A 27,741-nucleotide genomic window follows, 5' to 3' on the forward strand; every position below is an offset into this window, starting at 1 on the left:
AGCATTGATTATAGAACTATGGGTCCAAAATAGTTTCAGATACATATTACTAGCCAATACATCCTTGGTCGAATAATTTGTCTGCATTCTTCACCAGCATGTCACTTAGGTTATGTAAACAAAAACATCACCTCTACTTCCTCTGGAATTAACAGAACCAGGGCTCTGAAAACTACTTATGCTGGCCTGCTCTTATATTTCTGGCTTTGGGATCAAAATATACTGTCTAACTATGACTTCTGTAAACTCTCATACTGTGGATCCGTGTACTTCAGTCCTAGTCCCAGGAAACCCACATGTATGCATGTGTTTGTTCCAGCCAATGAATACACTTGATTCAACTACAATGTTAGAAAAAAGGGTTCCAAAAGGGTTCCAAAATAACCTTTTTTTTCTTTCAATGTAGAACCATTTTGGGATCCATGTAGGGTTCTACTTGGAACCATAATGGTTCTACTTGGCCCCAAAAGTCTTCTACCTGGAACCAACAAGGGTTCTTCAAAGGGTTCTCATATGGGGACAACTGAAGAACCCTTTTAGGTTCTAGATAGCACCTTTTTTTCTAAGAGTGTAATCATGGGCTTCATGATTAGTTGAATACATTGAACCAGCTGTGTTAGCACTGGGCAAAAAAAAAAAGTGTTATTTTCCATGAGTAAGTTCTGAATAAATGCATATGCCACACATAATAAATGAAATACATATGCAACATACATTAAATACATCATTATCTGTGCAAACTTTCATAATATACAATGCATACATTACAACAAGTCAGACCATGTGGGTCTTTTCAGACTTGGGGTTGAAGACCAGTGTCGTAGCTCGCTTCACAGATGTGACCTCATTGCCCTGTGGTTAACTGACCTTTATTAGTGTTTACACCCGACCTGCCCAGGTCCTGGGGTCACAGCCAGGAGGTGGATGGATGGCTATCCAGCTGAGTGTTTGGGCTATGGAAATGCTCTACGCAGCCAGGAGAAGATTCCAATCTCTTGATTTAGACCACCTAGCCAGGACTGCTGGACCACATTAAAAGTGTGTGAGGGACGCTGTGTGGGGGATTTTCCGAAAGCAGTGATCTGTGTCAGTATTGTATTTGCATTTAGTCATGGGTGAAATAAGCTAAATATGGGAGAAATTAAAGTGCTACTTCAATTACGGAGCTAACGCAAAACCTTTCAAGGGTGATGAACATGACACACCTTCTAAAAATAAAAAGTAAAATAAAAATTGGCAAAAATATGTTTCCTGGGGTGAGTTTCCTAAAGGCTTTGTAGCAAACAAGAACCTTAGCTATTATCTACATGTTATTTATTTTCATGATGCAAACGGATTGAGGCATTTAGGAAAGTCAGCCCGTGGAGAGAAATTTTATCCACAGGGACTTTTTATTTTAGATATGGCTTGTTCATCCTTCTTGAAATTGACAATTGGAAAAACAGAACTGAAATTGTTCTGAAGTAAAAGAGATCCATCTCAGAGAAGCCATGAGCCAAATGTTGACCAAAGGACCTCAAAATGATGCTGTATGTTTCTATTCATCCACTTTCTCATGGAGCAGACATTTCTACAGTTTAAAAAAAGTGTAGCCACATCCTTTGACATTAGGAGTGTGCCTGTTGTTCATTGGTCCCTGTGACAGCCACCACCCAGACAATAACGCCAAACAACATGCAGTGCATGTACTGAGGTGTTTAATAAATAACAATATCAACAACAAAACAACAACAAGTGATAAAGAAATGGTTGGTTTATATACTTGCAGTCCTCATAATCAATAATTTACTTTGTGCAGACGGCTAGGTGAGGGCTGTAGTGGGGCAGAGTCTCAGAGCACTCCAGTGGGTAGGTGGCGTGGGGTTGGGACTGCAGTACTGCAGTGACCACATGATAGTACCAAGTGGTCCTGTCGTCAGTACTGAAGTGACCACATGACCAGTGAGAGTACGGTCACTGTCGCCAGGACTTTCGGCTAAGCACACAGACACAGGCCACGTTGATGCGGATCAGTCTCCAGGCCACCAGGTTTTTGAAGGAAGTCAGCGCCCGCACAAAGGTGTGCGAGTTGGTGCAGTAGGAGTTCCAGTGTCGCCCATCAATGCCCAGGCAGCCAGAGCTGCCTCCCCGCGCGCCACGGCACGTGGTTTCAAAAAAGTACTGCTTCTTCTTCACGTTGTTAATGTTCACGTCCGGGAGCACCTCCACCTCGTTGCCAGATATATCCGTGGCCTTGGTCTTGTTGCCTACCCAGACGCTGATGCTCTCACACACAGAGTACACCCCCCGGTGCTTCGGCTGACCAACCCTGCGCCTTGCCCTGCTGGTCCCGGACCCCTGGCGTCCCGTGGGCTCAGTGTCAGGCGGCTGGGCACTGAAGAGAACGCGGGGCGAGCGGTAGCGTCGCTTGGTGAACAGTTTGGGATCCACAGTCGGGGCAGAGTTAGGGGTCCTTTTGGGGGCAGGGCCTTGCTGCTGAGCGGAGACCGGGGGGCAGAAGTCCCCTCCCATGGTGGCCACTGCCTGGGCACTGACCATGAGGAGCAGGACCAGCATGGATGACCTCATGGACACACACACCTGGCGGGATCAAACACACACATAGACGTCAACATCAGGGATCAAACACACACACAGACATCAACATCAGGGATCAAATACACACACAGACATCAACATTAGGGATCAAATCCTGTTCAAGAATTGTAGAAACTGACTTTGGATTCCGCTTCTTCCATCATAGAGCATACAGACACGTGGTTTCAAAATAGGTGAGGAACTTTGTCCTATTCATCCATAGAGAAAGGTAGTTTGAGGATTATAATGTGTGACACTGTTAGAGTGTGGGCTCAGTGTGATGGCAGTACTGTGCAGGGATTGAGAGATACAACAACAGCTGTGTCGTTGTCAGCTTACTGGTAATGGCAGCTCGCACAATATGCTTTACACAATACATACTGTGTAGCTAGAAAAACATGTTTACTCTTGTGGTGGCATTGAAAAAAATCAAATAACCTTTTATTAGTCACATGCGCCGAATACAACAGTGAAATGCGAGCCCCAAAGCAACAATGCAGTTTTAAAAAATAAGTAATTAAAGAGCAGCAGTAAAATAACAATAATGAGAATATGTACAGGGGGATACCGGTACAGAGTCAATGTGCGGGGGCACCGGTTAGTTAATTATGTACATGTAGGTAGAGTTATTAAAGTGACTATGTGTAGATGATAACAACAGAGAGTAGCAGCGGAGTAAAAGAGGGGGGGGACAATGCAAATAGTCAGGGTAGCCATTTGATTAGATGTTCCTCGGTCTTATGGCTTGGGGGTAGAAGCTGTTTAGAAGCCTCTTGGACTTCGTCTTGGCGCTCCGGTACCTCTTGTCGTGCGGGAGCAGAGAGAACAGTCTATGACTAGGGTGGCTGGAGTCTTTGACAATTTTTAGGGCCTTCCTCTGACACTGCTTTGTATAGAGGTCCCGGATGGCAAGAAGCTTGGCACCAGTGATGTACTGGGCCGTTCGCACTACCCTCTGTAGTGCCTTGTGGTCGGAGGCCGATTAGTTGCCATACCAGGCAGTGATGCAATCAGTCAGGATGCTCTCGATGGTGCAGCTGTAGAACCTTTTGAGGATCTGAGGAACCATGCCAAATCTTTTCAGTCTCCTAAGGGGAATAGGTTTTGTCGTGCCCTCTTCACGACTGTCTTGGTGTGCTTGGACCATGTTAGTTTGTTGGTGATGTGGACACCAAGGAACTTGAAGCTCTCAACCTGCTCCACTGCAGCCCCGTCGATGAGAATGGGGGCGTGCTCAGTCCTCTTTTCCCTGTAGTCCACAATCATCTCCTTTGTTTTGATCACGTTGAGGGAGAGGTTGTTGTCCTGGCACCACATGGCCAGGTCTCTGACCTCCTCCCTATAGGCTGTCTCGGTGCTGTCGGTGATCAGGCCTACCACTGTTGTGTCATCTGCAAACTTAATGACGTGTTGGAGTCGTGCCTGGCCGTGCAGTCATGAGTGAACAGGGAGTACAGGAGGGGATTGAGCACGCACCCCTGAGGGGTCCCTGTGTTGAGGATCAGCATGGCAGATGTGTTGTTACCTACCCTTACCACCTGGGGGTGGCCCGTCAGGAAGTCCAGGATCCAGTTGCAGAGGGAGGTGTTTAGTCCCAGGTTCCTTAGCTTTTTGATGAGCTTTGAGGGCGCTATGGTGTTGAACGCTGAGCTGTAGTCAATGATTAGCATTCTCACATAGGTGTTCCTTTTGTCCAGGTGGGAAAGGGCAGTGTGGAGTGCAATAGAGATTGCATCTTCTGTGGATCTGTTGGGGTGGTATGCAAAATGGAGTGGGTCTAGGGTTTCTGGGATAAAGGTGTTGATGTGAGCCATGACCAGCCTTTCAAAGCACTTCATGGCTACAGACATGAGTGCTACGGGTCAGTAGTCATTTATGCAGGTTACCTTAGTGTTCTTGGGCACAGGCACTATGGTGGTCTGCTTAAAACATGTTATTACAGACTCGGAGAAGGAGAGGTTTGAAATGTCAGTGAAGACACTGCACATGCTCGCAGTACACGTCCTGGTAATCTGCCTGGCCCTGCGGCCTTGGGAATGTTGACATGTTTGGCGGTCTTACTCACATCGGCTGCGGAGAGCTTGATCACACAGTCTTCCGGAACAGCTGGTGCTCTCATGCATGTTTCAGTGTTCTTTGCCTCGAAGCGAGCATAGAAGTAGTTTAGCATGTATGGTAGGCTTGTGTCACTGGGCAGCTCTCGGCTGTGCTTCCCTTTGTTGTCTGTAATGGTTTGCAAGCCCTGCCACATCCGACGAGCATCAGAGCCCGTGTTGTACGATTCAATCTTAGTCCTGTATTGATGCTTTGCCTGTTTGATGGTTCGTCGGAGGACATAGCGGGATTTCTTATAAGCTTCTGGGTTAGAGTCCCGCTCCTTGAAAGAGGCAGCTCTAGCCTTTAGTTCAGTGTGGATGTTGCCTGTAATCCATGGCTTCTGGTGGGGATGACATCATCGATGCACTTATTGATGAAGCCAGTGACTGATGTGGTGTACTCCTCAATGCCATCGGAGGAATCCCGAAACATATTCTAGTCTTTGCTAGCAAAACAGTTCTGTAGCTTAGTATCTGCTTCATCTAACCACTTCGTTATTGATCTAGTCACTGGTTCTTCCTGCTTTAATTTGTGCTTGTAAACAGGAATTAGGAGGATAGAATTATGGTCAGATTTGCCAAATGGAGGGCGAGGGAGAGCTGTGTGTGGAGTAGAGGTAGTCTAGAGTTGTTTTCCCTCTGGTTGCACATTTAACATGCTGATAGAAATTTGGTAAAACAGATTTTAGTTTCCCTGCATTAAAGTCCCCGGCTACTAGAAGCGTTGCCTCTGAGTGAGCATTTTCTTGTTTGCTTATGGCGGAATACAGCTCATTCAATGCTGCCTTAGTGCCAGCCTCAGTCTGTGGTGGTATGTAAACAGCTACTAAAAATACAGATGAAAACTCTCTAGGTAGATAGTGTGGTCTACAGCTTATTATGAGATACTCTACTTCAGGCGAGCAATAGCTTGAGACTTCCTTAGATATCGTGCACCAGCTGTTATTTACAAAAATATATAGTCCGCCGCCCCTTGTCTTACCAGCCGCCGCTGTTCTATCATGCCAGAACAGCGTATAACCAGCCAGCTGTATGTTGATAGTGTCGTCGTTCAGCCACGACTCTGTGAAGCATAAGATATTACAGTTTTGAATGTCCCGTTGGTAGTTTAATCTTCTGCGTAGGTCATCGATTTTATACTCCAAACGTTGCACATTTGCTAGCAGAATGGAAGGAAGTGGGGGTTTATTCGATCGCCTATGAACACGTATAACGTAAGCCTTCTCCGGCGTCATTTTACACCAAAAGAAATGAAAGCAGCATTACAGTGTGTTGTATTCTAACTCTACACCAGGAGTTCTTATAGTGACCTGACCAGGAAAAACATTGTAAACAGGTGACCCTTTTTGAGATTGTGACCCGCGCAGAAATCTTAACTGATTTTTGCATGTCACTTCTCTCACGTAAAGCTTTGTGAAAATAAAATTATTCAAATTTGAATTGGATTCAATATAAAAAAAACATGTATCTTGTTCAGCTCACCTGTACAGTGTTTCCGCGTGAAGTGTGGCCCCTGGCGGGGCGGGCTCCTAGAGCACGTGTTCAGAGCAGACTGCCTTCCAGGTTTCTGCCATCAGGACTGTCTGTCTGGCTCTCTATGGCCCCCAGCTTGGCTCTGGCACCTGCCTATGGCAAGAGAGAAAGACACAAATAACCTGAGGAAGGCAAGCAACCAAAGCACACGGTCTTAACAACAACAAATTATTTCTAAAGCCAACTTCAATGGTCCTACCAAAAGTTGCTGAATATCTTCAGCTTACTCTTTCAGTGTTCATAAACCTTGGTTGGAAAGTGGGGTAGCTACAGTATTATTTTCCCTCTGCGCTGTGGTGAGTCATGAACAGGGTTTGTAAAGCAGCCCATCAAGCCATTCTAAACACACTGACGTGGGAGAGGGATGGCCAAAGAGCGCCAGTGTAATGTACTTGTTACATACCAGTACACACGTGATACACAGGACCTGTGGGATTCTTTGTACAGTAGGGAACCCACAGGTTTGAACAAAGCAGTGCTCAATAAATATATTTAATCAATCCACAGTGAGACATAATAACACATATTCCTCACATGCAGCTGAGGTGATATACTGTCTGTATTAGTTTTTCCATGTGTGGTTTCCCATATGAAAACTAAAAACTAAATTTGGGTCTTAGTGTATTAAACAGCCATTTTTCTCAGAGATCTGTGAACAGAACGCTAAACCCTCTCCCGGTATTGCTCTCCCAGGAATCTCCAAAACATTCCAGTGTAATCCCTCTACCCCCTCTCGCAGAGGCAGCATTGTAAGGACAGTGGATAACCATTTGGGCAGAGAGAAAGGGTTAGCTCCTCACCAAATAGCTCTTCTCCAACAACACCTTGTTACTGTCACACAGTCTGACTGCTACTATAAATCAAACACCCAGAACACACAGTATCATCCACAGAATCATCCCAACATAATCATTGAGAACACACCACACCAGACAGTCTTTCTCCTGAGGTTGGACAAATGGATGGATGGATGAAGAGGCAAAGAACTTAGCAGAGCTGCTCGTAATATACACTCAGAGAATATCTACAGAATACAGTTTTGAGCTGTAAGTTCCCCCATCATAGTCACAGCCAACGGGCCTAGAAGAAGAAGGGAGAACAAAATCCTATAGTGTGTCAGCTCAATTGTCTTGAACCTTGCCAGATTTATATCAACACTCTTAGAAAAAAAGGTGCTATCTAGAGCCTGAAAGGCTGGCCACATAAGAGAACCCTTTGAAGAACTTTCCACAGAAGAAGCAAAAAGTGTTCTATGGGGACAGCCGAAGAAACCCTTTTGGAACTCTTCATTCAAGTGTACTGTACTGTATATAATAGCCCTGTTTGTCTTTCGCTCAGGGAAAGACACATTTTCCAAACTAATATGGAACTCTAAATGAAAGAATCTGGTACATCCTGCTTGTTTTCAGTTACATAACCTTCCAAGAATCTTTGAGACCAGTTACTTTGTACCATGACCACTATATTATTTAAGACTCTGTGGAAGGCACTGTGGTTTTTAACGAGTTTACATTGAATATACATGTATGCAATGACCAAAAAAAAATTGCAGTGTCACTGTCAAGTGCAATTACACCCAGTAATCGATATGGTCTGTTAGTTCAGAATAGCGCGGCCCACCCACAACTACTGACCTACAACTCATTAGCTCTAATGGAGTCAGTCCATTTAATGAATTCCGTCTGGCATGACTGACAACCAGACCCCGGCGACACAGACAATCCACCGTCTGCCACACGGGAACAGCCCCCCCCTCCCTCCCCCCTCCCAGAAAACGTTGGCTTCATTTATATGGTAAAAGTCACACAGTGCCTCTGGTAACCTGAGCCTGTCTGCCCGGCCCCCATTCAAAGCCGTCCGGCGTAGAGGGAGCTTTGGCCCCGGTGACTTTATCTGAGGGCCACCTCTGGGCTTTGAATGACATGCTGCTCAGTGCGTTGCCGTGGGCATTCTTGCGAAACTGCTCACAGCAGGAATGAAGCATAGCATTGTGCTGGCCTAGAGCCTGATATAGCAGGGTTCTGGGGGGACAAGCACAAAGAACAGGAGAGAGATATGGATACTGGGAATAGTTTGGTCTTTATATTGTAGAATAACTGTAGTTACTGTAGCTAGTTTTATGCTGCGTGAGACTCTTTTTTTATCTGCCTTTATTCAAAGTTACTCAAAGAGAGATGCTGCAATGCTTCATGAAGGTTTAGCAGATGCTAGAAAAAATGTGTTATCCCAATCAATGAATCAATCTACACTACCATTCAAAAGTTTGGGGTCACTAAGAAATGTCCTTGTTTTTGAAAGAAAAGCAAATTTTTTTGTCCATTAAAATAACATCAAATTGATCAGAAATATAGTGCAGACATTGTTAATGTTGTAAATGACTATTGTAGCTGGAAACGGCTATTTTTTTATGGAATATCTACATAGGCGTACAGAGGCCAATTATCAGCAACCATCACTCCTGTGTTCCAATGGCATGTTGTGTTAGCTAAGTTTATCAAGTTTATCATTTTAAAAGGATAATTGATCATTAGAAAACCCTTTTGCAATTATGTTAGCAGAACTGAAAACTGTTGTGCTAATTAAAGAAGCAATAAAACTGGCCTTTAGACAAGTTGAGTATCTGGATCATCAGCATTTGTGGGTTCGATTACAGCCTCAAAATGGCCAGAAACAAATAACTTTCTTCTGAAACTTGTCAGTCTATTCTTGTTCTGAGAAATGAAGGCTATTCCATGCAAGAAATTGCCTAGAAACTGAAGATCTCATTCAATGCTGTGTACTACTCTCTTCACAGAACAGCGCCAACTGCCTCTAACCAGAATAGAAAGAGGAGTGGGAGGTCCCGGTGCACAACTGAGCAAGAGGACAAGTACATTAGAGTGTCTAGTTTGAGAAACAGATGCCTCACAAGTCCTCAACCGGCAGTTTCATTAAATAGTACCTGCAAAACACCAGTCTCAACGTCAACAGTGAAGAGACGACTCCGGGATGCTGGCCTTCTAGGCAGAGTTCCTCTGTCCAGTTTCTGTGTTCTTTTGCCCATCTTAATATTTTGTTTTTATTGGCCAGTCTGAGATATGGCTTTTTCTTTGCTACTCTGCCTAGAAGGCCAGCATCCCGGAGTCGTCTTTTCACTTTTGACGTTGAGACTGGTGTTTTGAGGGTACTATTTAATGAAGCTGCCAGTTTGTTACTACATGATTCCTTATGTGTTATTTCATAGTTTTGATGTCTTCACTATTATTCTACAATGAAAATAGTGAAACAATCCAAGGGGGTGAGTACTTATTATACTCACTGTAGGTATTAGATCATCCTATGACTGTGTTGGTCCTGGGTCATCTCAGAAAATGTATTTAGCGGGAGATGATAAGGATGAATTTCAAGCAAGAATGGTATGTTGTCATACAGTAGAAGGTTTCACCTTTAAGGAGTTGATGCAAAACACATTAGCTCAACTGAAGCCCTGATTTGGACGGCTGCATTTATACCCGCTCCAGCTTGTCCAGGAGTTGGGAATTATTGAGCGTGAACATTCTAAGAAGTATAATAGCATGCAATTGAAGCATACTGTTTCCCATTTTCTTGACAACATTCTTGCATGATCTAGTTGGGGGAAAAGGATGTATTACTGTTAACACGTGATAACTTTGTGGGAAATCATCTTAAATATGACAATTCCAAAGAGTGAAATTGGCAGGCTGTTTTGATTCACTGCAGATGTGTGAGAGTGAAGGAAAGAGGCTGGCGTCTAGGCCTGCTGAAAGCCAAAGAGGACCTGTAGTAATTAACTGCAGGACGGCTCTGTGTTCCAGCACACTGGCTCTGGCTGTTGTGTTGTGGAAGTGGGATGTAGTCCAATGCATCTGCTGATCTCACAGATTGACCCATCACTTACTATTCCATTCAGAATACCAAGAACCCAAAATCAACAAATGGGATTGTAAAGGGGTTGTGTCTACCTGAAGATAATGTGCAGAGCGTGTGTTAGAAATTCCTGCAAAGAGGGTGTTTAGAAATGTCTGGAAAGAGAATGTAGAGGTGTCTCAGCCAGTGAAACAGGCCTGCATTCTGCTGTTGTGATTTCTGCAATAAAATAAAAGTTTGATGAAATATTGAGAATCCGGTAGACCCCCCCCCCAAAAAAAGAGACATCAGAATAAACACTTTTATCTTTCCTTCCGCCATTCGTCCTTAAATGTTTCAGTGTTAAAAACATAATTCACCAAGACAGAAAAAAGTTCAAGCAGGAAGGTACCATAAACTTGTATGGAACTGGAGTTTAACTAGGACAGTTTCATTAGTCACTGATGGCTGTGTTTGGTCTCTGTGCCTGGAGGGAACACAGCGGACCCTTGTCTCTGTACACACTGTCACTTTATACACATTAGCCTCACTTAAACACATCTGTCAAAAAGACGACAGCCATTTCTGTGAACTACAAACAGCACAAAATAATACTGAGCAAAACGCCTGAAAGTCTTTGTTTTTCCCCTGTAAATTATATATTAAAACTAGATGGTAAAGATTCAAAGATCAGTATTGATTTCTCCATTCAATATGATGTCTTCCTGTCCGATCCCGATCCCTGGGTCGGAGAGGTGTTGGTAAGCAACATTGTAGCAATTGTCTAGCACATTGTTCTGCTCACTTAAACAAAGAGCCTGAAATATTTTGTCGACCTGAATTGGTCGATGTGATCCAGTTTAACCTAATGGAAAGAGTCTTAGCAGGAATAGCACTGATCTCATATCATTCCAATTAAGTGATGTCCACGAAGTAGGCCTAGAAAAGGCAAATAGGGATAGGATAAAATTGTGTTCCTGGGTTAACATTACAGTTCACAGACACAAAGGACCAATTCAGCTATTATAGGACAGATTATCACAAGGCCTTAAACATTATGCGTGACCAATGTATCAAGACTTGGGATGATGATTTTACCTTGATCGTAGTCTGTCCCAAAGCATCCACACCTGGCCACCGAAATAACATATCCTTTGATGTAGCTAGAGAATAAATGTGTCTATGAAAAAATATTTTGATACAGACCTCACATCTGGCATACCGTACAAAACATTGAAGCGAATGCATTTGAGTGCATCTCACAGCCAATAATGCATTGTACAGTGTTTAGCTTGGACCAATGGCAGCCAGGAGGCCACTTTTGGCTCATTCAAGTCCATCTAGCTCACAATGTTTTGCTGTGAAATTATGGAGGCTCCGTCTGTTTACACATTTGTTTCATCGGTTTGTGTGTATCTGTGGCTTTACTTGTCATTCAGTATGCGGGGTTCAAAGCCTCTGCCTCAGATTGCATGTTGCTTTATGACTGCTAGGCGTGTCAGGATGAAAGCATTATGCTTGTTATGGTCTTTCGCCCCCAGAGTTGCAGAATGTGTTAAATGGCACTGCTCTATTTCAAAGGTAAGCCAAGAGCCCCCCCCCCAAAAAAAAGCCTGAGCTTCAGTACCTTCATGCTGTGTGGCCCTCTCACGTTTCCGGTTCTTGGGTAGAGATCACATTAGTGAGGGGCAATGAAGTGAGCAATCGTGGCCCTGTTGTAACTTTGCAAAGGGCAGATCATCTGAGCAGATGTTCAGATTTACATTATGTCCCTTGGCACTGTATACAACTGTCTGCGGTTCCTCTAAATATTGAAATTAGATCCCAAGTTTAGATGGCATACATAAATCTAGTCACGCAGAATATCAGAGATGATTGCCCCTCCGCAAGTAAAATAAACTTGACTTAACGCTTGTGATATACAACATTTTCTCTGGTGTGTGTTATTTCACATGCACTGACCCTCCTTCACCAGTCTGGGCTCAGGGTTCTTATGAGGGACCTCTCCATGTAACGGCGTTAGAGGCTGTGTAGTGTATCCATCCATCTGACTCGTATAGGAAAAGCTGCCAACAGACTAGAAGAAACATCTTACCCTCTAGAGAAAAAATATCCAGCCTCCGACTGTCAGTGACACTGACTGAATTCTGTCTTGCCTACTACATACTAAAACGTCTTACTGTGCACTCATCATTCCAAGGTCTATTTAGAATGTACTTTACTAAAAATGTATGCAGTAAGTAACAAATATCAACATTCTAGGCTCGCCCATTCTGAGAATGCATCATCTAATGAGCAATTGTTTCCCTCCATTCGTTCATTTGGTAAGGCGCAACAGCTGGATATCAGCTGTTGTCAAACACACGTGAGTCTGAAAAAAGGATTCTCCTTCTCAATAGCATGCAGCGAATTCATGCTAGATTAAACATTTTAATTAGCATGACATCCTTGCATTTAAAGCATACTCAGTTTCAGTGTTGGGGAGTAGTGAACAACATGTAGATCAAATAGTAATTTAACCACAATGAACAAAAATATAAACGCAACATGAAAAGTGTTGGTCCCATGTTTCATGATCTGAAATAAAAGATCCCACATTTTTTCCATATCCACAAAAAGCTTATTTCTCTCCAAATTTTTGCACCAATTTTTTTACACCCTGTTAGTGAGCATTTCTCCTTTACCAAGATAATCCATCCACCTGACAGATGTGGCATATCAAGAAGCTGATTAAACAGCATGATCATTATACAGGTGCACCTTGTGCTTGGGACAATACAAGACCACTCTAAAATGTTCAGTTTTGTCACATAACACAATGCTGCAGATGTCTCAAGTTTTGAGGGAGCGTGCAATTGGCATGCTGACTGCAGGAATGTCCACCAGAGCTGTTGCCAGAGAATTTAATATTCCATTTTTCTACCATAAGCTGTCTCCAACGTCATTTTAGAGAATTTGGCAGTGTGTCAAATCGGCTTCACAACCGCAGACCACGTGTATGAAGTCGTGTGGGCGAGCGGTTTGCTGATGACAAAGTTGTGAACAGAGTGCCCCATTGTGGCGGTGGGGTTATGCTATGGGAAGGCATAAGCTACGGACAATGAACACAATTGCATTTTATCACTGGAAATTTGAATGCACAGATATACCGTGACGAGATCCTGGAGGCTCATTGTCATGCCATTCATCTGCCACCCTCACCCCATGTTTCAGCATGATAATGTTGCAAGGATCTGTAAACAATTCCTGGAAGCTGAAAATGTCCCAGTTCTTCCACAGTCTGCATACTTACCAGACATGTCACCCATTGAGCACGTTTGGGATTCCCTGGATCGACATTTATGACAGCGTGTTCCAGTTCCCGCCAATATCCAGCAACTTCGGACAGTCATTGAAGTGAAGGGGCAACATTCCACAGGCCGCAATCAACAGCCTGATCAACTCTTTGCGGAGGAGATGTGTGGCGCTGCATGAAGAAAATTGTGGTCACACCAGATACTGACTGGTTTTCTGATCTACGCCCCTACCTTTTTTTTAAGGTATCTGTGACCAACAGATGCATATCTGTATTCCCAGTCATGTGATATCCATAGATTTGGGCCTAATGAATTTATTTCAGTTGACTGATTACCTTATATGAACTGTAACTCAGTAAAATCATGGAAATTGTTTCTTCTTGCATTCATATTTTGGTTCAGTATACATTTTGCAGTAGCTTGGTGGTAGTTGAACTAAATTCAAATCTAGGTAGTGTGTTCAGTAGATGATTACTGTTTTTCCATGTAGCAGTGTAGCTAACTACTCAAACTACACTGTACTTTTTTTGTAAAAAGAAAACAAACTATGGGTGAAGTAGGCAATAATTTCCTTTCTTTTTAGGCACCAGATCTGCCTATTTCTCCCTTGAAACATAATTTGTGTGTTTAATAGGCTAAATAACACATTATGTTAACATATGACGCCAAAGTGATCTGTCCTTGCAATTTGTAGTCTATGACATTTCAGATTTACACATTTTCACCAAGTAATTTGTAAGTAGTGAACTATTTTTTCAAAGTACATTTAGTTAAGTAAACTATATTTTTCTTAAGGGTAGCTTAAATGTAGCTTAACTTCTTCCAGTTTGAAGTAATTGGTAGCTTGGTAAACTATATTTTCAGAGTAACTTTCCCAACACTGCTCAGTTTTCGATATTTCACATACTACAAAATGTTCTATTTTTGCATTTCCAAACAGCCTTCTATTTAGGATACAAGTAAGGGTATCCGGACATGGCCAATAATCTTCAAAGGTTCACCCAAAAATCAAATGACAAATGTTTGCCTTTGGACAAAGGAACAAGAGAACCATAACCTGAGACATTGAATTCCGATTTAGAGTAATAATTGAGACTCACGTCATTGTGGCATAAACAGCTTGGAGTTAACGTGCAACCAGTGATGGTTCAACACTTCATTGCCTTCCCACCTACCCCTTGTTGATCATTATTAAATGAACTATTCCATCAAGTGTGTCTTACATTTACATTTTAGTCATTTAGCAGACGCTCTTATCCAGAGCAACTTACAGTAGTGAATGCAGACATTTCATACATTATTTTTTTTTTTCTTCTTCTTGTACTGGTCCCCTGTGGGAATCAAACCCACAACCCTGGCATTGCAAACACCATGCTTTACCAACTGAGCCACACGGGACCACAGGTCTTATTGTCTACAGAGAATGTAGAGGTTAGGTACAGAGTCTGCGCTTCAAATCATTCTGCACTACCTTATGAGGCTAACTGTCCAATGTTATTGTAATGGTTTTTCCATGAGGAATAAAGATGGATTCTGCATTAGGGGAAACCGTGCAACTGTCCGCCTCAGCACCTTTGTTATTGTCTTTGTTTTGTGGACGAAACGGAGGTGTGGGCGTTGAGCAGTGTGGTAAAACAATTAGCAGTACATATTCTGCGGTTCTATCACGCGTGCAATGATGTCTGAGGGACAAAAAACAATATTTCTTGTTTCCAGTAACTTCTTCAATGTTGTAATATCCCAAATGGACATGACAGTTTCACCATTAAGGATTACAGCTTTAAAGGGTAGGATTTATTAACAGAAATGACAAATGTCGAAACAAATTGCATAGTAGATCTACATGCACTGTTGAAGTCGGAAGTTTACATACACCTTAGCCAAAAACATTTAAACTCAGTTTTTCACAATTCCTGACATTTAATCCTAGTAAAGATTCCCTGTCTTAGGTCAGTTAGGATCACCACTTTATTTTAAGAATGTGAAATGTCAGAATAATTAAATTTACATTTACGTCATTTAGCAGACGCTCTTATCCAGAGCGACTTACAAATTGGTGCATTCACCTTATGATATCCAGTGGAACAACCACTTTACAATAGTACATCTATATCTTTTTTTGGGTGGGGGGGTTAGAAGGATTACTTTATCCTATCCCAGGTATTCCTTAAAGAGGTGGGGTTTCAGGTGTCTCCGGAAGGTGGTGATTGACTCCGCTGTCCTGGCGTCGTGAGGGAGCTTGTTCCACCATTGGGGTGCCAGAGCAGCGAACAGTTTTGACTGGGCTGAGCGGGAACTGTACTTCCGCAGAGGTAGGGGGGCCAGCAGGCCAGAGGTGGATGAACGCAGTGCCCTTGTTTGGGTGTAGGGACTGATCAGAGCCTGAAGGTACGGAGGTGCCGTTCCTCTCACAGCTCCGTAGGCAAGCACCATGGTCTTGTAGCAGATGCGAGCTTCAACTGGAAGCCAGTGGAGTGTGCGGAGGAGCGGGGTGACGTGAGAGAACTTGTATATATAATAGAAAACTTGTATATATACTTGTATATATAATAGCAGAGAGATAGATTTATTTCAGCTTTTATTTCTTTCATCACATTCGCAGTGGGTCAGAAGTTTACATACACTCAATTAATATTTGGTAGCATTGCCTTTAAATTGTTTAACTTGGGTCAAACGTTTCAGGTAGCCTTCCACAAGCTTCCCACAATAAGTTGGGCGAATTTTGGCCTATTCCTGTTGACGGAGCTGGTGTAACTGAGTCAGGTTTGTAGGGCTCCTTGCTCACACGCTTTTACAGTCCTGCCCACACATTTTTTTATGGGATTGAGGTCAGTGCTTTGTGATGGCCACTCCAATACCTTGACTTTGTTGTCCTTCATTTTCCCACAACTTTGTAAGTATGCTTGGGGTCATTGTCCAATTGGAATACCCATTTGCGACCAAGCTTTAACTTCCTGACTGATGTCTTGAGATGTTGCTTCAATATATCCACATAATTTTCCTCCCTCATGATGCCATATATTTTGTGAAGTGCACCAGTCCCTCCTGCAGCAAAGCACCCCCACAACATGATGCTGCCACCCCCGTGCTTCACTGTTGGGATGGTGTTCTTCGGCTTGCAAGCCTCCCCCTTTTCCTCCAAACATAACGATGGTCATTATGGGCAAACATTTCTGTTTTTGTTTCATCAGACCAGAGGACTTTTCTCCAAAAAGTACGAACTTTGTCCCCATGTGCAGTTGCAAACCATAGTCTGGCTTTTTTATCGCGGTTTTGGAGCAGTGGCTTCTTCCTTGCTGAGCGGCCTTTCAGATTATGTCAATATAGGACCCGTTTTACTGTGGATATATAGATACTTTTGTACCTGTTGCCTCCAGCATCTTCACAAGGTCCTTTGCTGTTGTTCTGGGATTGATTTGCACTTTTCGCACCAAAGCATGTTCATCTCTAGGACACAGAATGCGTCTCATTCTTCAGCGGTATAACGGCTGCGTGGTCCCATGGTGTTTATACTTGCATACTATTGTTTGTACAGATGAACGTGGTACCTTCAGATGTTTGGAAATTGCTACCAAGGATGAACTAGACTTGTGGAGGTCTAGAATTTTCTTTCTGGGGTTTTGGCTGATTTCTTTTGATTTTCCCATGATGTCAAGCAAAGAGGCAATGAGTTTGAACGTAGGCCTTGAAATACATCCACAGGTACACCTCCAATGGACTCAAATGATGTCAGTTAGCCTATCAGAAGCTTCTAAAGCCATGACATCGTTTTCTGGAATTTTCCAAGCTGTTTAAAGGCAAACGTCTAACCCACTGGAATTGTGATACAGTGAATTATAAGTGAAATAATTTGTCTGTAAACAATTGTTGGAAAAATTACATGTATCATGCACAAAGTAGATGTCCTAACCGACTTACCAAAACTACAGTTTTTTAACAAGAAACTTGTGGAGTGGTTGAAAAATGAGTTTTATTGACTCCATACTGAGTGTATGTAAACTTCCGACTTCAACTGTATGCCTAAATATACATACGGTGCATTCGGAAAGTATTCAGACCCCTTGACTTTTTCCACATTTTGTTACGTTACAGCCTTATTCTGAAATGTATTAAATTACATTTAAAATGATGTAAAAAAAACCGAAAACCTTATTTACATAAGTATTCAGACCCTTTGCCATGAGACTCAGAACTGAGCTCAGATGCAACCTGTTTCCATTGATCATCCTTGAGATTTTTCTACAAGTTGACTGGAGTTCACCTGTGGTAAATGCATTTGATTGAACATGATTTGGAAAGGCACACACATGTCTATATAAGGCCCCACAGTTGTCAGTGCATGTACAGAAACCAACCCATGAGGTTGAAGGAATTGTGCGTAGAGCTCCGAGACAGGATTGTGTGAAGTCACAAATCTGGTGAAAGGTACCAAAAGATTTCAGCAGCATTGAAGGTCCCCAAGACCACAGTGGCTTCTATCATTCTAAAATGGAAGAAGTTTGGAACCATCAAGACTCTTCCTAATTGAGCAATCAAGGAAGAAGGGCCTTGGTCAGGGAGGTGACTAAGAACCCAATAGTCACTCTGACAGAGCTCCAGTGTTCTTCTGTGGAGATGGGAGAACCTTCCAGAAGGACAACCATCATTGCAGCACTCCCCCAATCAGGCCTTTTTGGGTAGAGTGGCCAGACGGAAGCCACTCCTCAGTAAAAGGCATGTGACAACCTTCTTGGAGGCACCTAAAGACTCTCAGACCATGGGAAACAAGATTCTCTGGTCTGAAACCAAGATTGAACTCTTGGCCTGAATGCCAAGCGTTACGTCTGGAGAAAACATGACACCATCCCTATGGTGAAGCATGGCAATGGCAGCATTATGCTGTGGGGATGTTTTTCAGCAGCAGGGACTGGGAGACTAGTCAGGATTGAGGGAAAGATAAACAGAGCAAAGTACAGAGAGATCTTTGATAAAAACCTGCTCCAGAGCGCTCAGGACCTCAGACTGGGGCGAAGGTTCACCTTCCAACAGGACAACAATCCTAAACTCACAGCCAAGACAATGCAGAAGTGGCTTTTGGATATTTTTAACATTTTTAATACATTTGCAAAAATGTCTAAAAACCTGTTTTTGATTTGTCATTGTGGGGTATTGTGTGTAGATTGATGAGGGGAAAAAAATGTTTTAATCTATTTTAGAATAAGGCTGTAATGTAACAGAATGTGGAAAAAGTGAAGGGGTCTGAATACTTTCCGAATGCACTGTATCCCTGGGCATGTGTGCCAAATTTAAATCACTCAAATCAACAGGGTCAAAAAGATCAAGAGATATAAACATGTGCCCTTTATAGCGCCACCATGAGGTCAATATGAATGTCCTTGCATATGTCTTGACAGTGTTTGCAAAAATGTGCACCAAATTTTTCTACAATATGAATATCTTAGACAGATTTTTGTATTAATGTGCAAGACCACTCCCATGTTAATGTTTATTGATCAATAGCGGCTATGTTGTTTTAGGTACCAGTCTGTAAAATATTGACATGAGAGACCTTTGTCCATAGATGGCACATATCAAGTTTTGTGCAGATCGGTCATTCGGTCCCAGAAGAGTAGCGTTTTTTCAAAATGGCAGAAAATCCATCATGGCGGACCTTATGGGTCCCTGAGGCAAATGTGTTCCTTGTGAGGAGAGGGACTTATGTTTCGAATGTCGTGACTTTAGGTCAAATGGGTTCAGGGGAATGACCTTTCAAAATTTGTTATAAACTGGGAGGTTCGAGCTCTGAATGTTGATTGGTTGAAAACCGTGGTATATCAGACTGTTTCCCACGGATATGACAAAACATGTATTTTTACTTTTCTAAATACATTGGTAACCAGTTTATAATAGCAATAAGGCATCTCTGTGGTTTGTGTTATATGGCAAAAATACCACGGCTAAAACTGTGTCCTTGCACTCCGCATTGAGTCGTGCTTAAGAACAGCCCTTAGCCATGGTATATTGGCCATATACCACACCCCCTCAGGCCTTATTGCTTAATTATAGCGCCACCATATGAACAATCAGTGTAATTTTGTAAATGCCGGATCTCTATGGCAAAATGCATCATTCATGCAACTTTCGTCAAAATCAGGCCAGTTCTGTCTGAGAGATCACGTGTAACTAATGTACGAACTGACGTATTAACGGACAGAGACAGATCCACAGTCCCCTCCCCGATGTCATTGTGGGGGACAAAAATATACTGCTCAAAAAAATAAAGGGAACACTTAAACAACACATCCTAGATCTGAATGAAAGAAATAATCTTATTAAATACTTTTTTCTTTACATAGTTGAATGTGCTGACAACAAAATCACACAAAAATAATCAATGGAAATCCAATTTATCAACCCATGGAGGTCTGGATTTGGAGTCACACTCAAAATTAAAGTGGAAAACCACACTACAGGCTGATCCAACTTTGATGTAATGTCCTTAAAATAAGTCAAAATGAGGCTCAGTAGTGTGTGTGGCCTCCACGTGCCTGTATGACCTCCCTACAATGCCTGGGCATGCTCCTGATGAGGTGGCGGATGGTCTCCTGAGGGATCTCCTCCCAGACCTGGACTAAAGCATCCGCCAACTCCTGGACAGTCTGTGGTGCCACTTGGCGTTGGTGGATGGAGCGAGACATGATGTCCCAGATCTGCTCAATTGGATTCAGGTCTGGGGAACGGGCGGGCCAGTCCATAGCATCAATGCCTTCCTCTTGCAGGAACTGCTGACACACTCCAGCCACATGAGGTCTAGCATTGTTTGCATTAGGAGGAACCCAGGGCCAACCGCACCAGCATATGGTCTCACAAGGGGTCTGAGGATCTCATCTCGGTACCTAATGGCAGTCAGGCTACCTCTGGCGAGCACATGGAGGGCTGTGCGGCCCCCAAAGAAATGCCACCCCACACCATGACTGACCCACCGCCAAACCGGTCATGCTGGAGGATGTTGCAGGCAGCAGAACGTTCTCCACGGCGTCTCCAGACTGTCACGTCTGTCACGTGCTCAGTGTGAACCTGCTTTCATCTGTGAAGAGTACAGGGCGCCAGTGGCGAATTTGCCAATCTTGGTGTTCTCTGGCAAATGCCAAACGTCCTGCACGGTGTTGGGCTGTAAGCACAACCCCCACCTGTGGACGTCGGGCCCTCATACCACCCTCATGGAGTCTGTTTCTGACCGTTTGAGCAGACACATGCACATTTGTGTCCTGCTGGAGGTCATTTTGCAGGGCTCTGGCAGTGCTTCTCCTGCTCCTCTTTGCAAAAATTCGGAGGTAGCGGTCCTGCTGCTGGGTTGTTGCCCTCCTATGGCCTCCTCCACGTCTCCTGATGTACTGGCCTGTCTCCTGGTAGCGCCTCCATGCTCTGGACACTACGCTGACAGACACAGCAAACCTTCTTGCCACAACTCGCATTGATGTGCCATCCTGGATGAGCTGCACTACCTGAGCCACTTGTGTGGGTTGTAGACTCCGTCTCATGCTACCACTAGAGTGAAAGCACTGCCAGCATTCAAAAGTGACCAAAACATCAGCCAGGAAGCATAGGAACTGAGAAGTGGTCTGTGGTCCCCACCTGCAGAACCACTCCTTTATTGGGGCTGTCTTGCTAATTACCAATCATTTCCACCTGTTGTCTATTCCATTTGCAAAACAGCATGTGAAATTTATTGTCAATCAGTGTTCCTTCCTAAGTGGACAGTTTGATTTCACAGAAGTGTGATTGACTTGGAGTTACATTGTGTTGTTTAAGTGTTCCCTTTATTTTTTTGAGCAGTGTATATATTTTTTTATCTCCATTAACAGGATACTTTTTCAAGTTATTCTCATTTTAAGGAGCTGTATTTTGGCCTTTCATGGCTTCCTGTTTCACTGGGATATAAAAATTAGGTAACACACATGTAAAATCCCTTTGTCATCCATCACAAATGAAAAGAGACAAAGGTTGTTGACCTTCATGACTCAGGTAATGAGTGCAAAAAAATTGCTTAAAAAAACACTACTAGGGCAACAATTAAGACTTTTTAAACCAGTGGAACAGTGGTAAACATGCCTGGTATTGGACGCAAGTGTATCTTGTCCCCATGCACAGTGAGGAAGATGGTTCGGGAGGCAAAGGCAAATCTAAGGGCCAGACTTGGCAAATTACAATTCTCCGGGTCTCCAAATCTACAATTAGACACCACCTCCGTCTCAATAGACTGTTTGGAAGGGTTGCCAGAAGAAAATGCCTGGAGTTTGCTAAATGGCATTGGCACTAGGATTGGAACCGATGCTGTGGTCAGATGACACGAAAATAGAGGTCTTTGACCCCACAGATCAGTGGTGGGTTTGGCGTCGAAAGAAGCATGCATATACAGAAGACAACTTCATGCCTACTATAAAATATGATGTTATGGGCCTATTTTTCTTCCAGTGGTCCTGGGACCCTTGTTAAAGCTGGAATTCTTAATGGTGAAACTGACATGTACACTTGGGATATTACAACAACAAAGAAGTTATTGCAAACACCCCCCCCCCCCCCCCCCCCCCCCTTGGACCTTGGACATCATTGCATGCGTGATAGAACAGCAGAATATGTACTGCAATTTTTTTTAACCATGCTCCTCGATGCTCCTCACCTCCATTTCGGGCTATGGACAGCGCCCGGGGGCTGTGTGTGGCTGTGCGTGTAGGAGAACCAACCAGTAAAAGCACAGCCCCCTTCATTATCGATGCATTGTGCCGACAACATCAAAGTAGCCTTTCCAGACTCTGAAGTCAGAAGGACTTCAGATTAGGTGTTATCCAGGCTAGGTTGCCTCTGCCAGGAGGCTGAAACTTGGCCACAAGTGGATCGTCCAGCAAGATAATAACCCCAAGCACAAAATCCACAAAGAAATTGATTGACTTGGAGTTACATTGTGTTGTTTAAGTGTTCCCTTTAGTGTTCCCTCAATTGACCCCAAAATCAACATTTTGCAATGGCCACCTCAACCCCATTGAAAACCTGTGGTTTGAATTTGAACAGGGCAGTCCATAAGCATAGACCAAAGGATATCAAGGATCTGGAAATATTCTATATGGAGGAAGGGTCTAAGATTCCTGCCAATGTGTTCTATAATCTCATAAAACCTTTTAGAAAAAGGCTCAGTGCCGTGCTGATATTGAAAACAGTGGTGCCAATCATTTTGAGACCTATATTTTACAGACTTTTTTGTGTCATTTGTTATTAACCAACATCTCTTTCTCTGAACAGTATAGTATAACATAATACAATTTTATGAGCATGCGATAGCTCAGTATTTGTATTATTTCTTTATTTGATCTCATCTTTATCAAGAGGGCCAATAAATTGGGATGTGACTGTATGAAAGCAAAGTACCATAGTCTGTCTATGGTTCTCCTCAACCCAATGCAACACATACTGGGTCTGCTACAGATCTCTTTGCTCTTTTGTGCTTTACTTAGACTTTCTCTTTTGATTTCCATAATCATAATTACAGTTTTTGTGCTCCCACAACTGCACCTACTGGCTTGATACAGGGTAAGTTATTTCAGTGGTAGACTCAGGTAAAAGATTTGTGTTATGTAGACTAAAGTGTGGCCAGGCATTCTAGTGCTGTAGATTTATGTCTTCAAAATATGGTGTTTTGAAGGGTTCACTTCAATGTGTTTTTCATAATATGATTTAAATCGGGTTCATTCTTGTTTGGCAGTAATGACATTTACTGAAACTAAAAGAAAGTTAAGCAAATGTGACATTTGCAATCTGTGATATAGATGGAATAGATTTGCAGTATAAATACAATCTTATATTCACTTTTGATTGAAAACACCTCATGCTCTGAAGCATATTACTTTAATGAGTAGGGAGATCTCATGTCTGGGAGTCCAGGCCCACCCAGCTACCCACCCACCCACCTGTGGAACAGATTGTTTGGCAGATGAACCGGACCATGGGGTCAAATAGCTGTAGACTCCCTGAGTGCACTGCAACACTGCAAGCAATGCAGCTCAGCTCATACCAGATGAGGAAAGACAAAAGAGGAGTAAAGATAGCAGGCCAGCAGTCAAATAGGGGTGCTTAGATTTGTCCTGTTTCACACATGTACAAGTATGCTCTAATATATAATATAAATCTAATATTTCTTCCCTGTGCCCTCTCCTGTTTGTTCTTCTACTAGTAATCCTGGAGATCAGCCAGAGGAAAGCTCGGGGGCTTTGGTTCGCACCATGAAACCCCTCCAGCAAGCAGGGAAGGATTATCTGTCCCTAGGGACCTGTTTTCAAGCCCTTCACACTGTCAACTCTGAGACACATACTGTATCAGGTGAGACGAACCACTGTAAAACACCTTCCCTAAAACCAAACACCTCACGTAATACCTCAGGATAAGAGACTCAAAAAGGAGTGGCCGAATGGCGATTGGCCTGGAAAAGTATTGTATTTAAGCCACAAAAGAACTTGCTTGTGTGTACAGGTAAGATTTGGAAGTAAGTTCGATTTGCACAGACCCCAAGAGCAGGATAATGCAGGAAGTTTAGGGAGTGTTTTCCCTTATTAGCACTGATAATAGCACTGATACAGTGCCCATCTCCCATTCAGACGATGCATGGAATTTGCTATTGTTAGATTTTCAGTGTTGACAGCCTCTGCTGAGAGAAGGGATGATGATGAGTGTGATAAGAAGGAAAGTATCTCTGGTCTGATGAACTGCATACAGTTCGTCTAGCTCTTGCGAAATTAAACATCTGTATGTTGTGTGCTGTATAGTTGAGGCCCACCCGTTACAAATATCCCGAAATGTATCTGTGTTTATTTGGAATCCAGCAAGCACACAAGTTTATTTCCACAAGTGCCTGTGAGTATCCCAATGCTGTGATAGTTACCACTTTGTTATGAGATTTAAATAATAACGCTATGAATTGTATATTAAAATATCTTATGTGCAAAAATAATTTGCGCTGTACAACCAACATGATGAACAGGAATTACATTTACTCTCACGGATGGCCAACAATACCTATCTGAAAGCCACGCCTCCAGTCTTTCTGATATGACCAGGTGGAAAGTGATGATGTCTGAGAAGCCGGTGTTTGGAGGATATATTGGCACGGGTGCTGTTAGGCCCGAGACAAAGCCGTGCCAATATATATCCTTCAAACACCGGCTTTGAGGGCATTATCACTTTTATTCAATTTATTCATACTATTTCATCCTTCCACAACATATCGTCCCGACACAAATATAGGGTTGCTACCCAAGCCGGCTAGTCGTTCGTTCAGTTAAGTTGCTAGAGACGCGACCCAGTCATTCAGTCTTTTTGTTCTTCATCTATGGACGCGACTACGGCTTACTTGCAGTCACTTCAAAAAGTGCAGTCAGAATAACAGCAAAGTAGCCGCATTTGTATTTCTTCAAGCTGTTCTCTAGTGACATTTATTTGGATACATCCATAACAATGAGCTAATGAGATGTGATTTCGCCTGGCATACGTGCTCACTCCTCTTGACACACTGTTGCTCAGAGAAGCTAGCCAACAACAGCTATCACAATCACTTCAAACTGAAGCTGGAAAGACTGCAAACTAGCTGCACTGAGTTTTGTTTTACCTTGTTTGTATATATCCATAAAAATTATGCCAGCTTAATCATGATTTCGACTGACTGAGAAATGCTACCTGCCTGCTTGTCTGTCTCATCCCGACACGTTCCTTACTATGGGACAGCTGGAGATCGAATTTGAATATTGAAACAATGTTGCAAATGTTGGAGAGACAGACATCAAGGTTTACACAAATCTCCGCTGTTGAAATCTAAATGTTAGTATAAAAGAAATGTGAAATAATGTCTAGATGCTTTTTATAGTGGAGATAAAGTGTGTGGCTGGGCTGATGAGACAGTGGACTGCGCAGTCAGATGGAACAGAGTAAATAGACATTTTAATGTCATAGATTTAGCCGGTGGTAACTTGTGGACTAGACACCGGCTGGAATGCGGTTTTAACCAATCAGCATTCAGGATTAGATCCACTTGTTGTATAAAGCTCAATAACCCAGCATCAACAACCCAACTTAAAGAAAACAACGGGTTGTTTGTTACCCAACGTGTGTTCAATATTTACCCAAATTGGGTTGTTTTTAACCCAGCATTCTTTAGCGTGCAGGACATTTGAGCACTGCAGAGAGGTAAACATTTAGTACAGCTGCTCTCTTGTTTCCGGCAGCCTCTCAGACTTCCACAATAGGGGTCAATTCCATTTGTCGTTTGGCACCCTCCATTCCCTCCTCTCACTCCAAAACAACTAACTCTGTGATCTCTATGTAAGTGCCATTTGAGTGACAGCTCTTTGAAGGGGAGTGAACATAGGCCTTGGGGGGATACCTCAGTGTATCTCAACAATTCCTTTGAGTGGCGATAACATGTGAAATGAATGTCTGAGCATAAATGTTAAAGTCTATAAAATTCGAATTGCTAACTGAATAAATTAAATTGAATAGAAAGAAAACAAAGCAGAAAATGACTAGCTTTGGGAGTAGTGCCTAGCAGTCCATAGAGAAGAGAGAGAGAGAGTAGTGGGTATCTGAGTACTGCTGTAACCTGAGGAGCCTGAGGCTGGGTTTCGAGGCTGGGCTATGAGTGACAACTCTCCCTGAGGGAAAAGATGAGATGGTAGCATCCCATTCAACCATGGGCTTCGATCTGTACCTCTACCACCTCTCTGCTGAGCCCTCAACCAGGCAGCCTGGTGAAGGCCAGTACGGGGCTGAAACACCTAGGTAAGAATTTACTATAAGAGCCAAGGTCCTTACATGTTATGTTCAGAGGCGTTTGGCTCTGGCTGCCAAAACAGCCAAATACTCCATCGAAAACGTGATTCGATTCTCAATTGTTTTACGGTTCTAAAAGCATGAAACCCTCTGTCTTCATATCACATCAATAGTTTGACAAATACAAAACTGTACTTACTGTACACTGTTTTAACCAGTTTTAACACAGTTGCAGCCGACAGTTTTTTTCAGTTACACTACGTTTGTGGCGTCCTTTCTTCCGTTAAACACAGGTGTTCGGGGATGCAGATAGCTAATTAGCACAGGTAATCGCCTCTGTCTTGCGTCTGTCTTCCGTAAACAAGCGCTGTAACATGGAAATATGGCCGCGTGGGAAACCTAACCCTACAAAGGTGAGTAGTAATTAAACCTTTAGTTTTTTCTTTTACAATTACTCGCTGGTATACAAGTTAAGTTCCATATGCTTCCAAAACTATATTGCATGTGAGGCGTATTTGCATTTAGAAAGAGCTTCAGGGCTCTGTCAGAGAGTTGGACAGCTGTTCTCAGCCAGCAAACAGCCTCGTGAATAGACGGTCTATGAATGAGCTAGGTGGCTATTTTAAAAAAAATGGTACCCTCTCCCAGTCACTTCAGGGAGACCAGACCACTGACAGAGAAAGTTTTGGCATGCAAGCAAGTACAATCATAAAGACGTAATAAATTGATTTGGTACACAGAAGATGAAGGTATTTGACTAATTGCAAGAGCTTTATCTTGTTAGAATTAGTTGAACAGCATACTTGTATGTTCTATAGCAATGTTTTTTTTCTATGAAAAGCTCAGGTCAAATAATTTTCGACCTTTTCTTTTGACACAATGTATGAGTAAGTATGTTTCCCAATGTGGCTTTACAACACAGCAGCAGAGTGGCTGAACTTGTGTAAAGTCTCCTACCTCTTCACAAGTGGATGTCCCAACCAATACTGAGCTATATTCCAGTGTGTGTGTTATTCCACAGGTTTATCTCCACGAGTCAGGTCTCAAAATGCCCAGTACGTTCTCATTGAGTGAAGACAATCCACTCAGCCTCTTGTACTTGTTTGGAAATTGACCGTTCTGAAAAGTTATAGTCAGAAGAGTCCCAGTGCCAGTGCCTCCTTTTAGCTGAGGAGTGCTGCAGGTCCTAGTGCCTGGCCTCATGGCCCTGTCACTATATCACTTTCATGATCAATGCTGTAGACAATCACCTGTAATCTGCAGTTTATAGTATCTGATTATGAAGCACACACTTTTATGTGATGCCAAAACATGATCTTATTGGGGAAAAAAGTAACACGTGTCTTACAACACAGCATTCACTGACCAGAACAATACAATGCTTTGCAGACAATGTTAATATCAGTGTGTGTGTGTGTACAATGCTAATTTCCCTGGGTTACCTCACTGTACATTCCTAGAGGTAATACAGGCTGGGATTGAAAAGTGACCAGTTAACAATAGTCATGTAATTGGGTTATGACGGCAGTATGTAGCCTAGTGGTTAGAGTGTTGGGCCAGTAACTGAAAGGTAGCTAGATCGAATCCCCGAGCTGACAAGGTAA

The 27,741-nt window shown here is 42.9% G+C and overlaps 1 protein-coding gene across 1 annotated transcript; it reads right to left on the reverse strand.

Annotated features, from left to right (window-relative positions):
* Positions 1-1,680: 1,680 nt before the first annotated feature.
* On the reverse strand, positions 1,681-27,249 carry ngfb (nerve growth factor b (beta polypeptide)). The gene is made up of 3 exons (XM_029694894.1): positions 27,095-27,249; positions 6,156-6,299; positions 1,681-2,580 (listed from the first exon to the last, which is right to left on the reverse strand). Exon 3 carries the CDS (start codon positions 2,566-2,568, stop codon positions 1,954-1,956), a length of 615 nt encoding a protein of 204 aa, XP_029550754.1. The 5' UTR covers positions 2,569-2,580; positions 6,156-6,299; positions 27,095-27,249; the 3' UTR covers positions 1,681-1,953.
* Positions 27,250-27,741: the final 492 nt, after the last annotated feature.

Source organism: Salmo trutta, chromosome 16 (assembly GCF_901001165.1).
Source record: "Salmo trutta chromosome 16, fSalTru1.1, whole genome shotgun sequence".
Taxonomy (NCBI): domain Eukaryota; kingdom Metazoa; phylum Chordata; class Actinopteri; order Salmoniformes; family Salmonidae; genus Salmo; species Salmo trutta.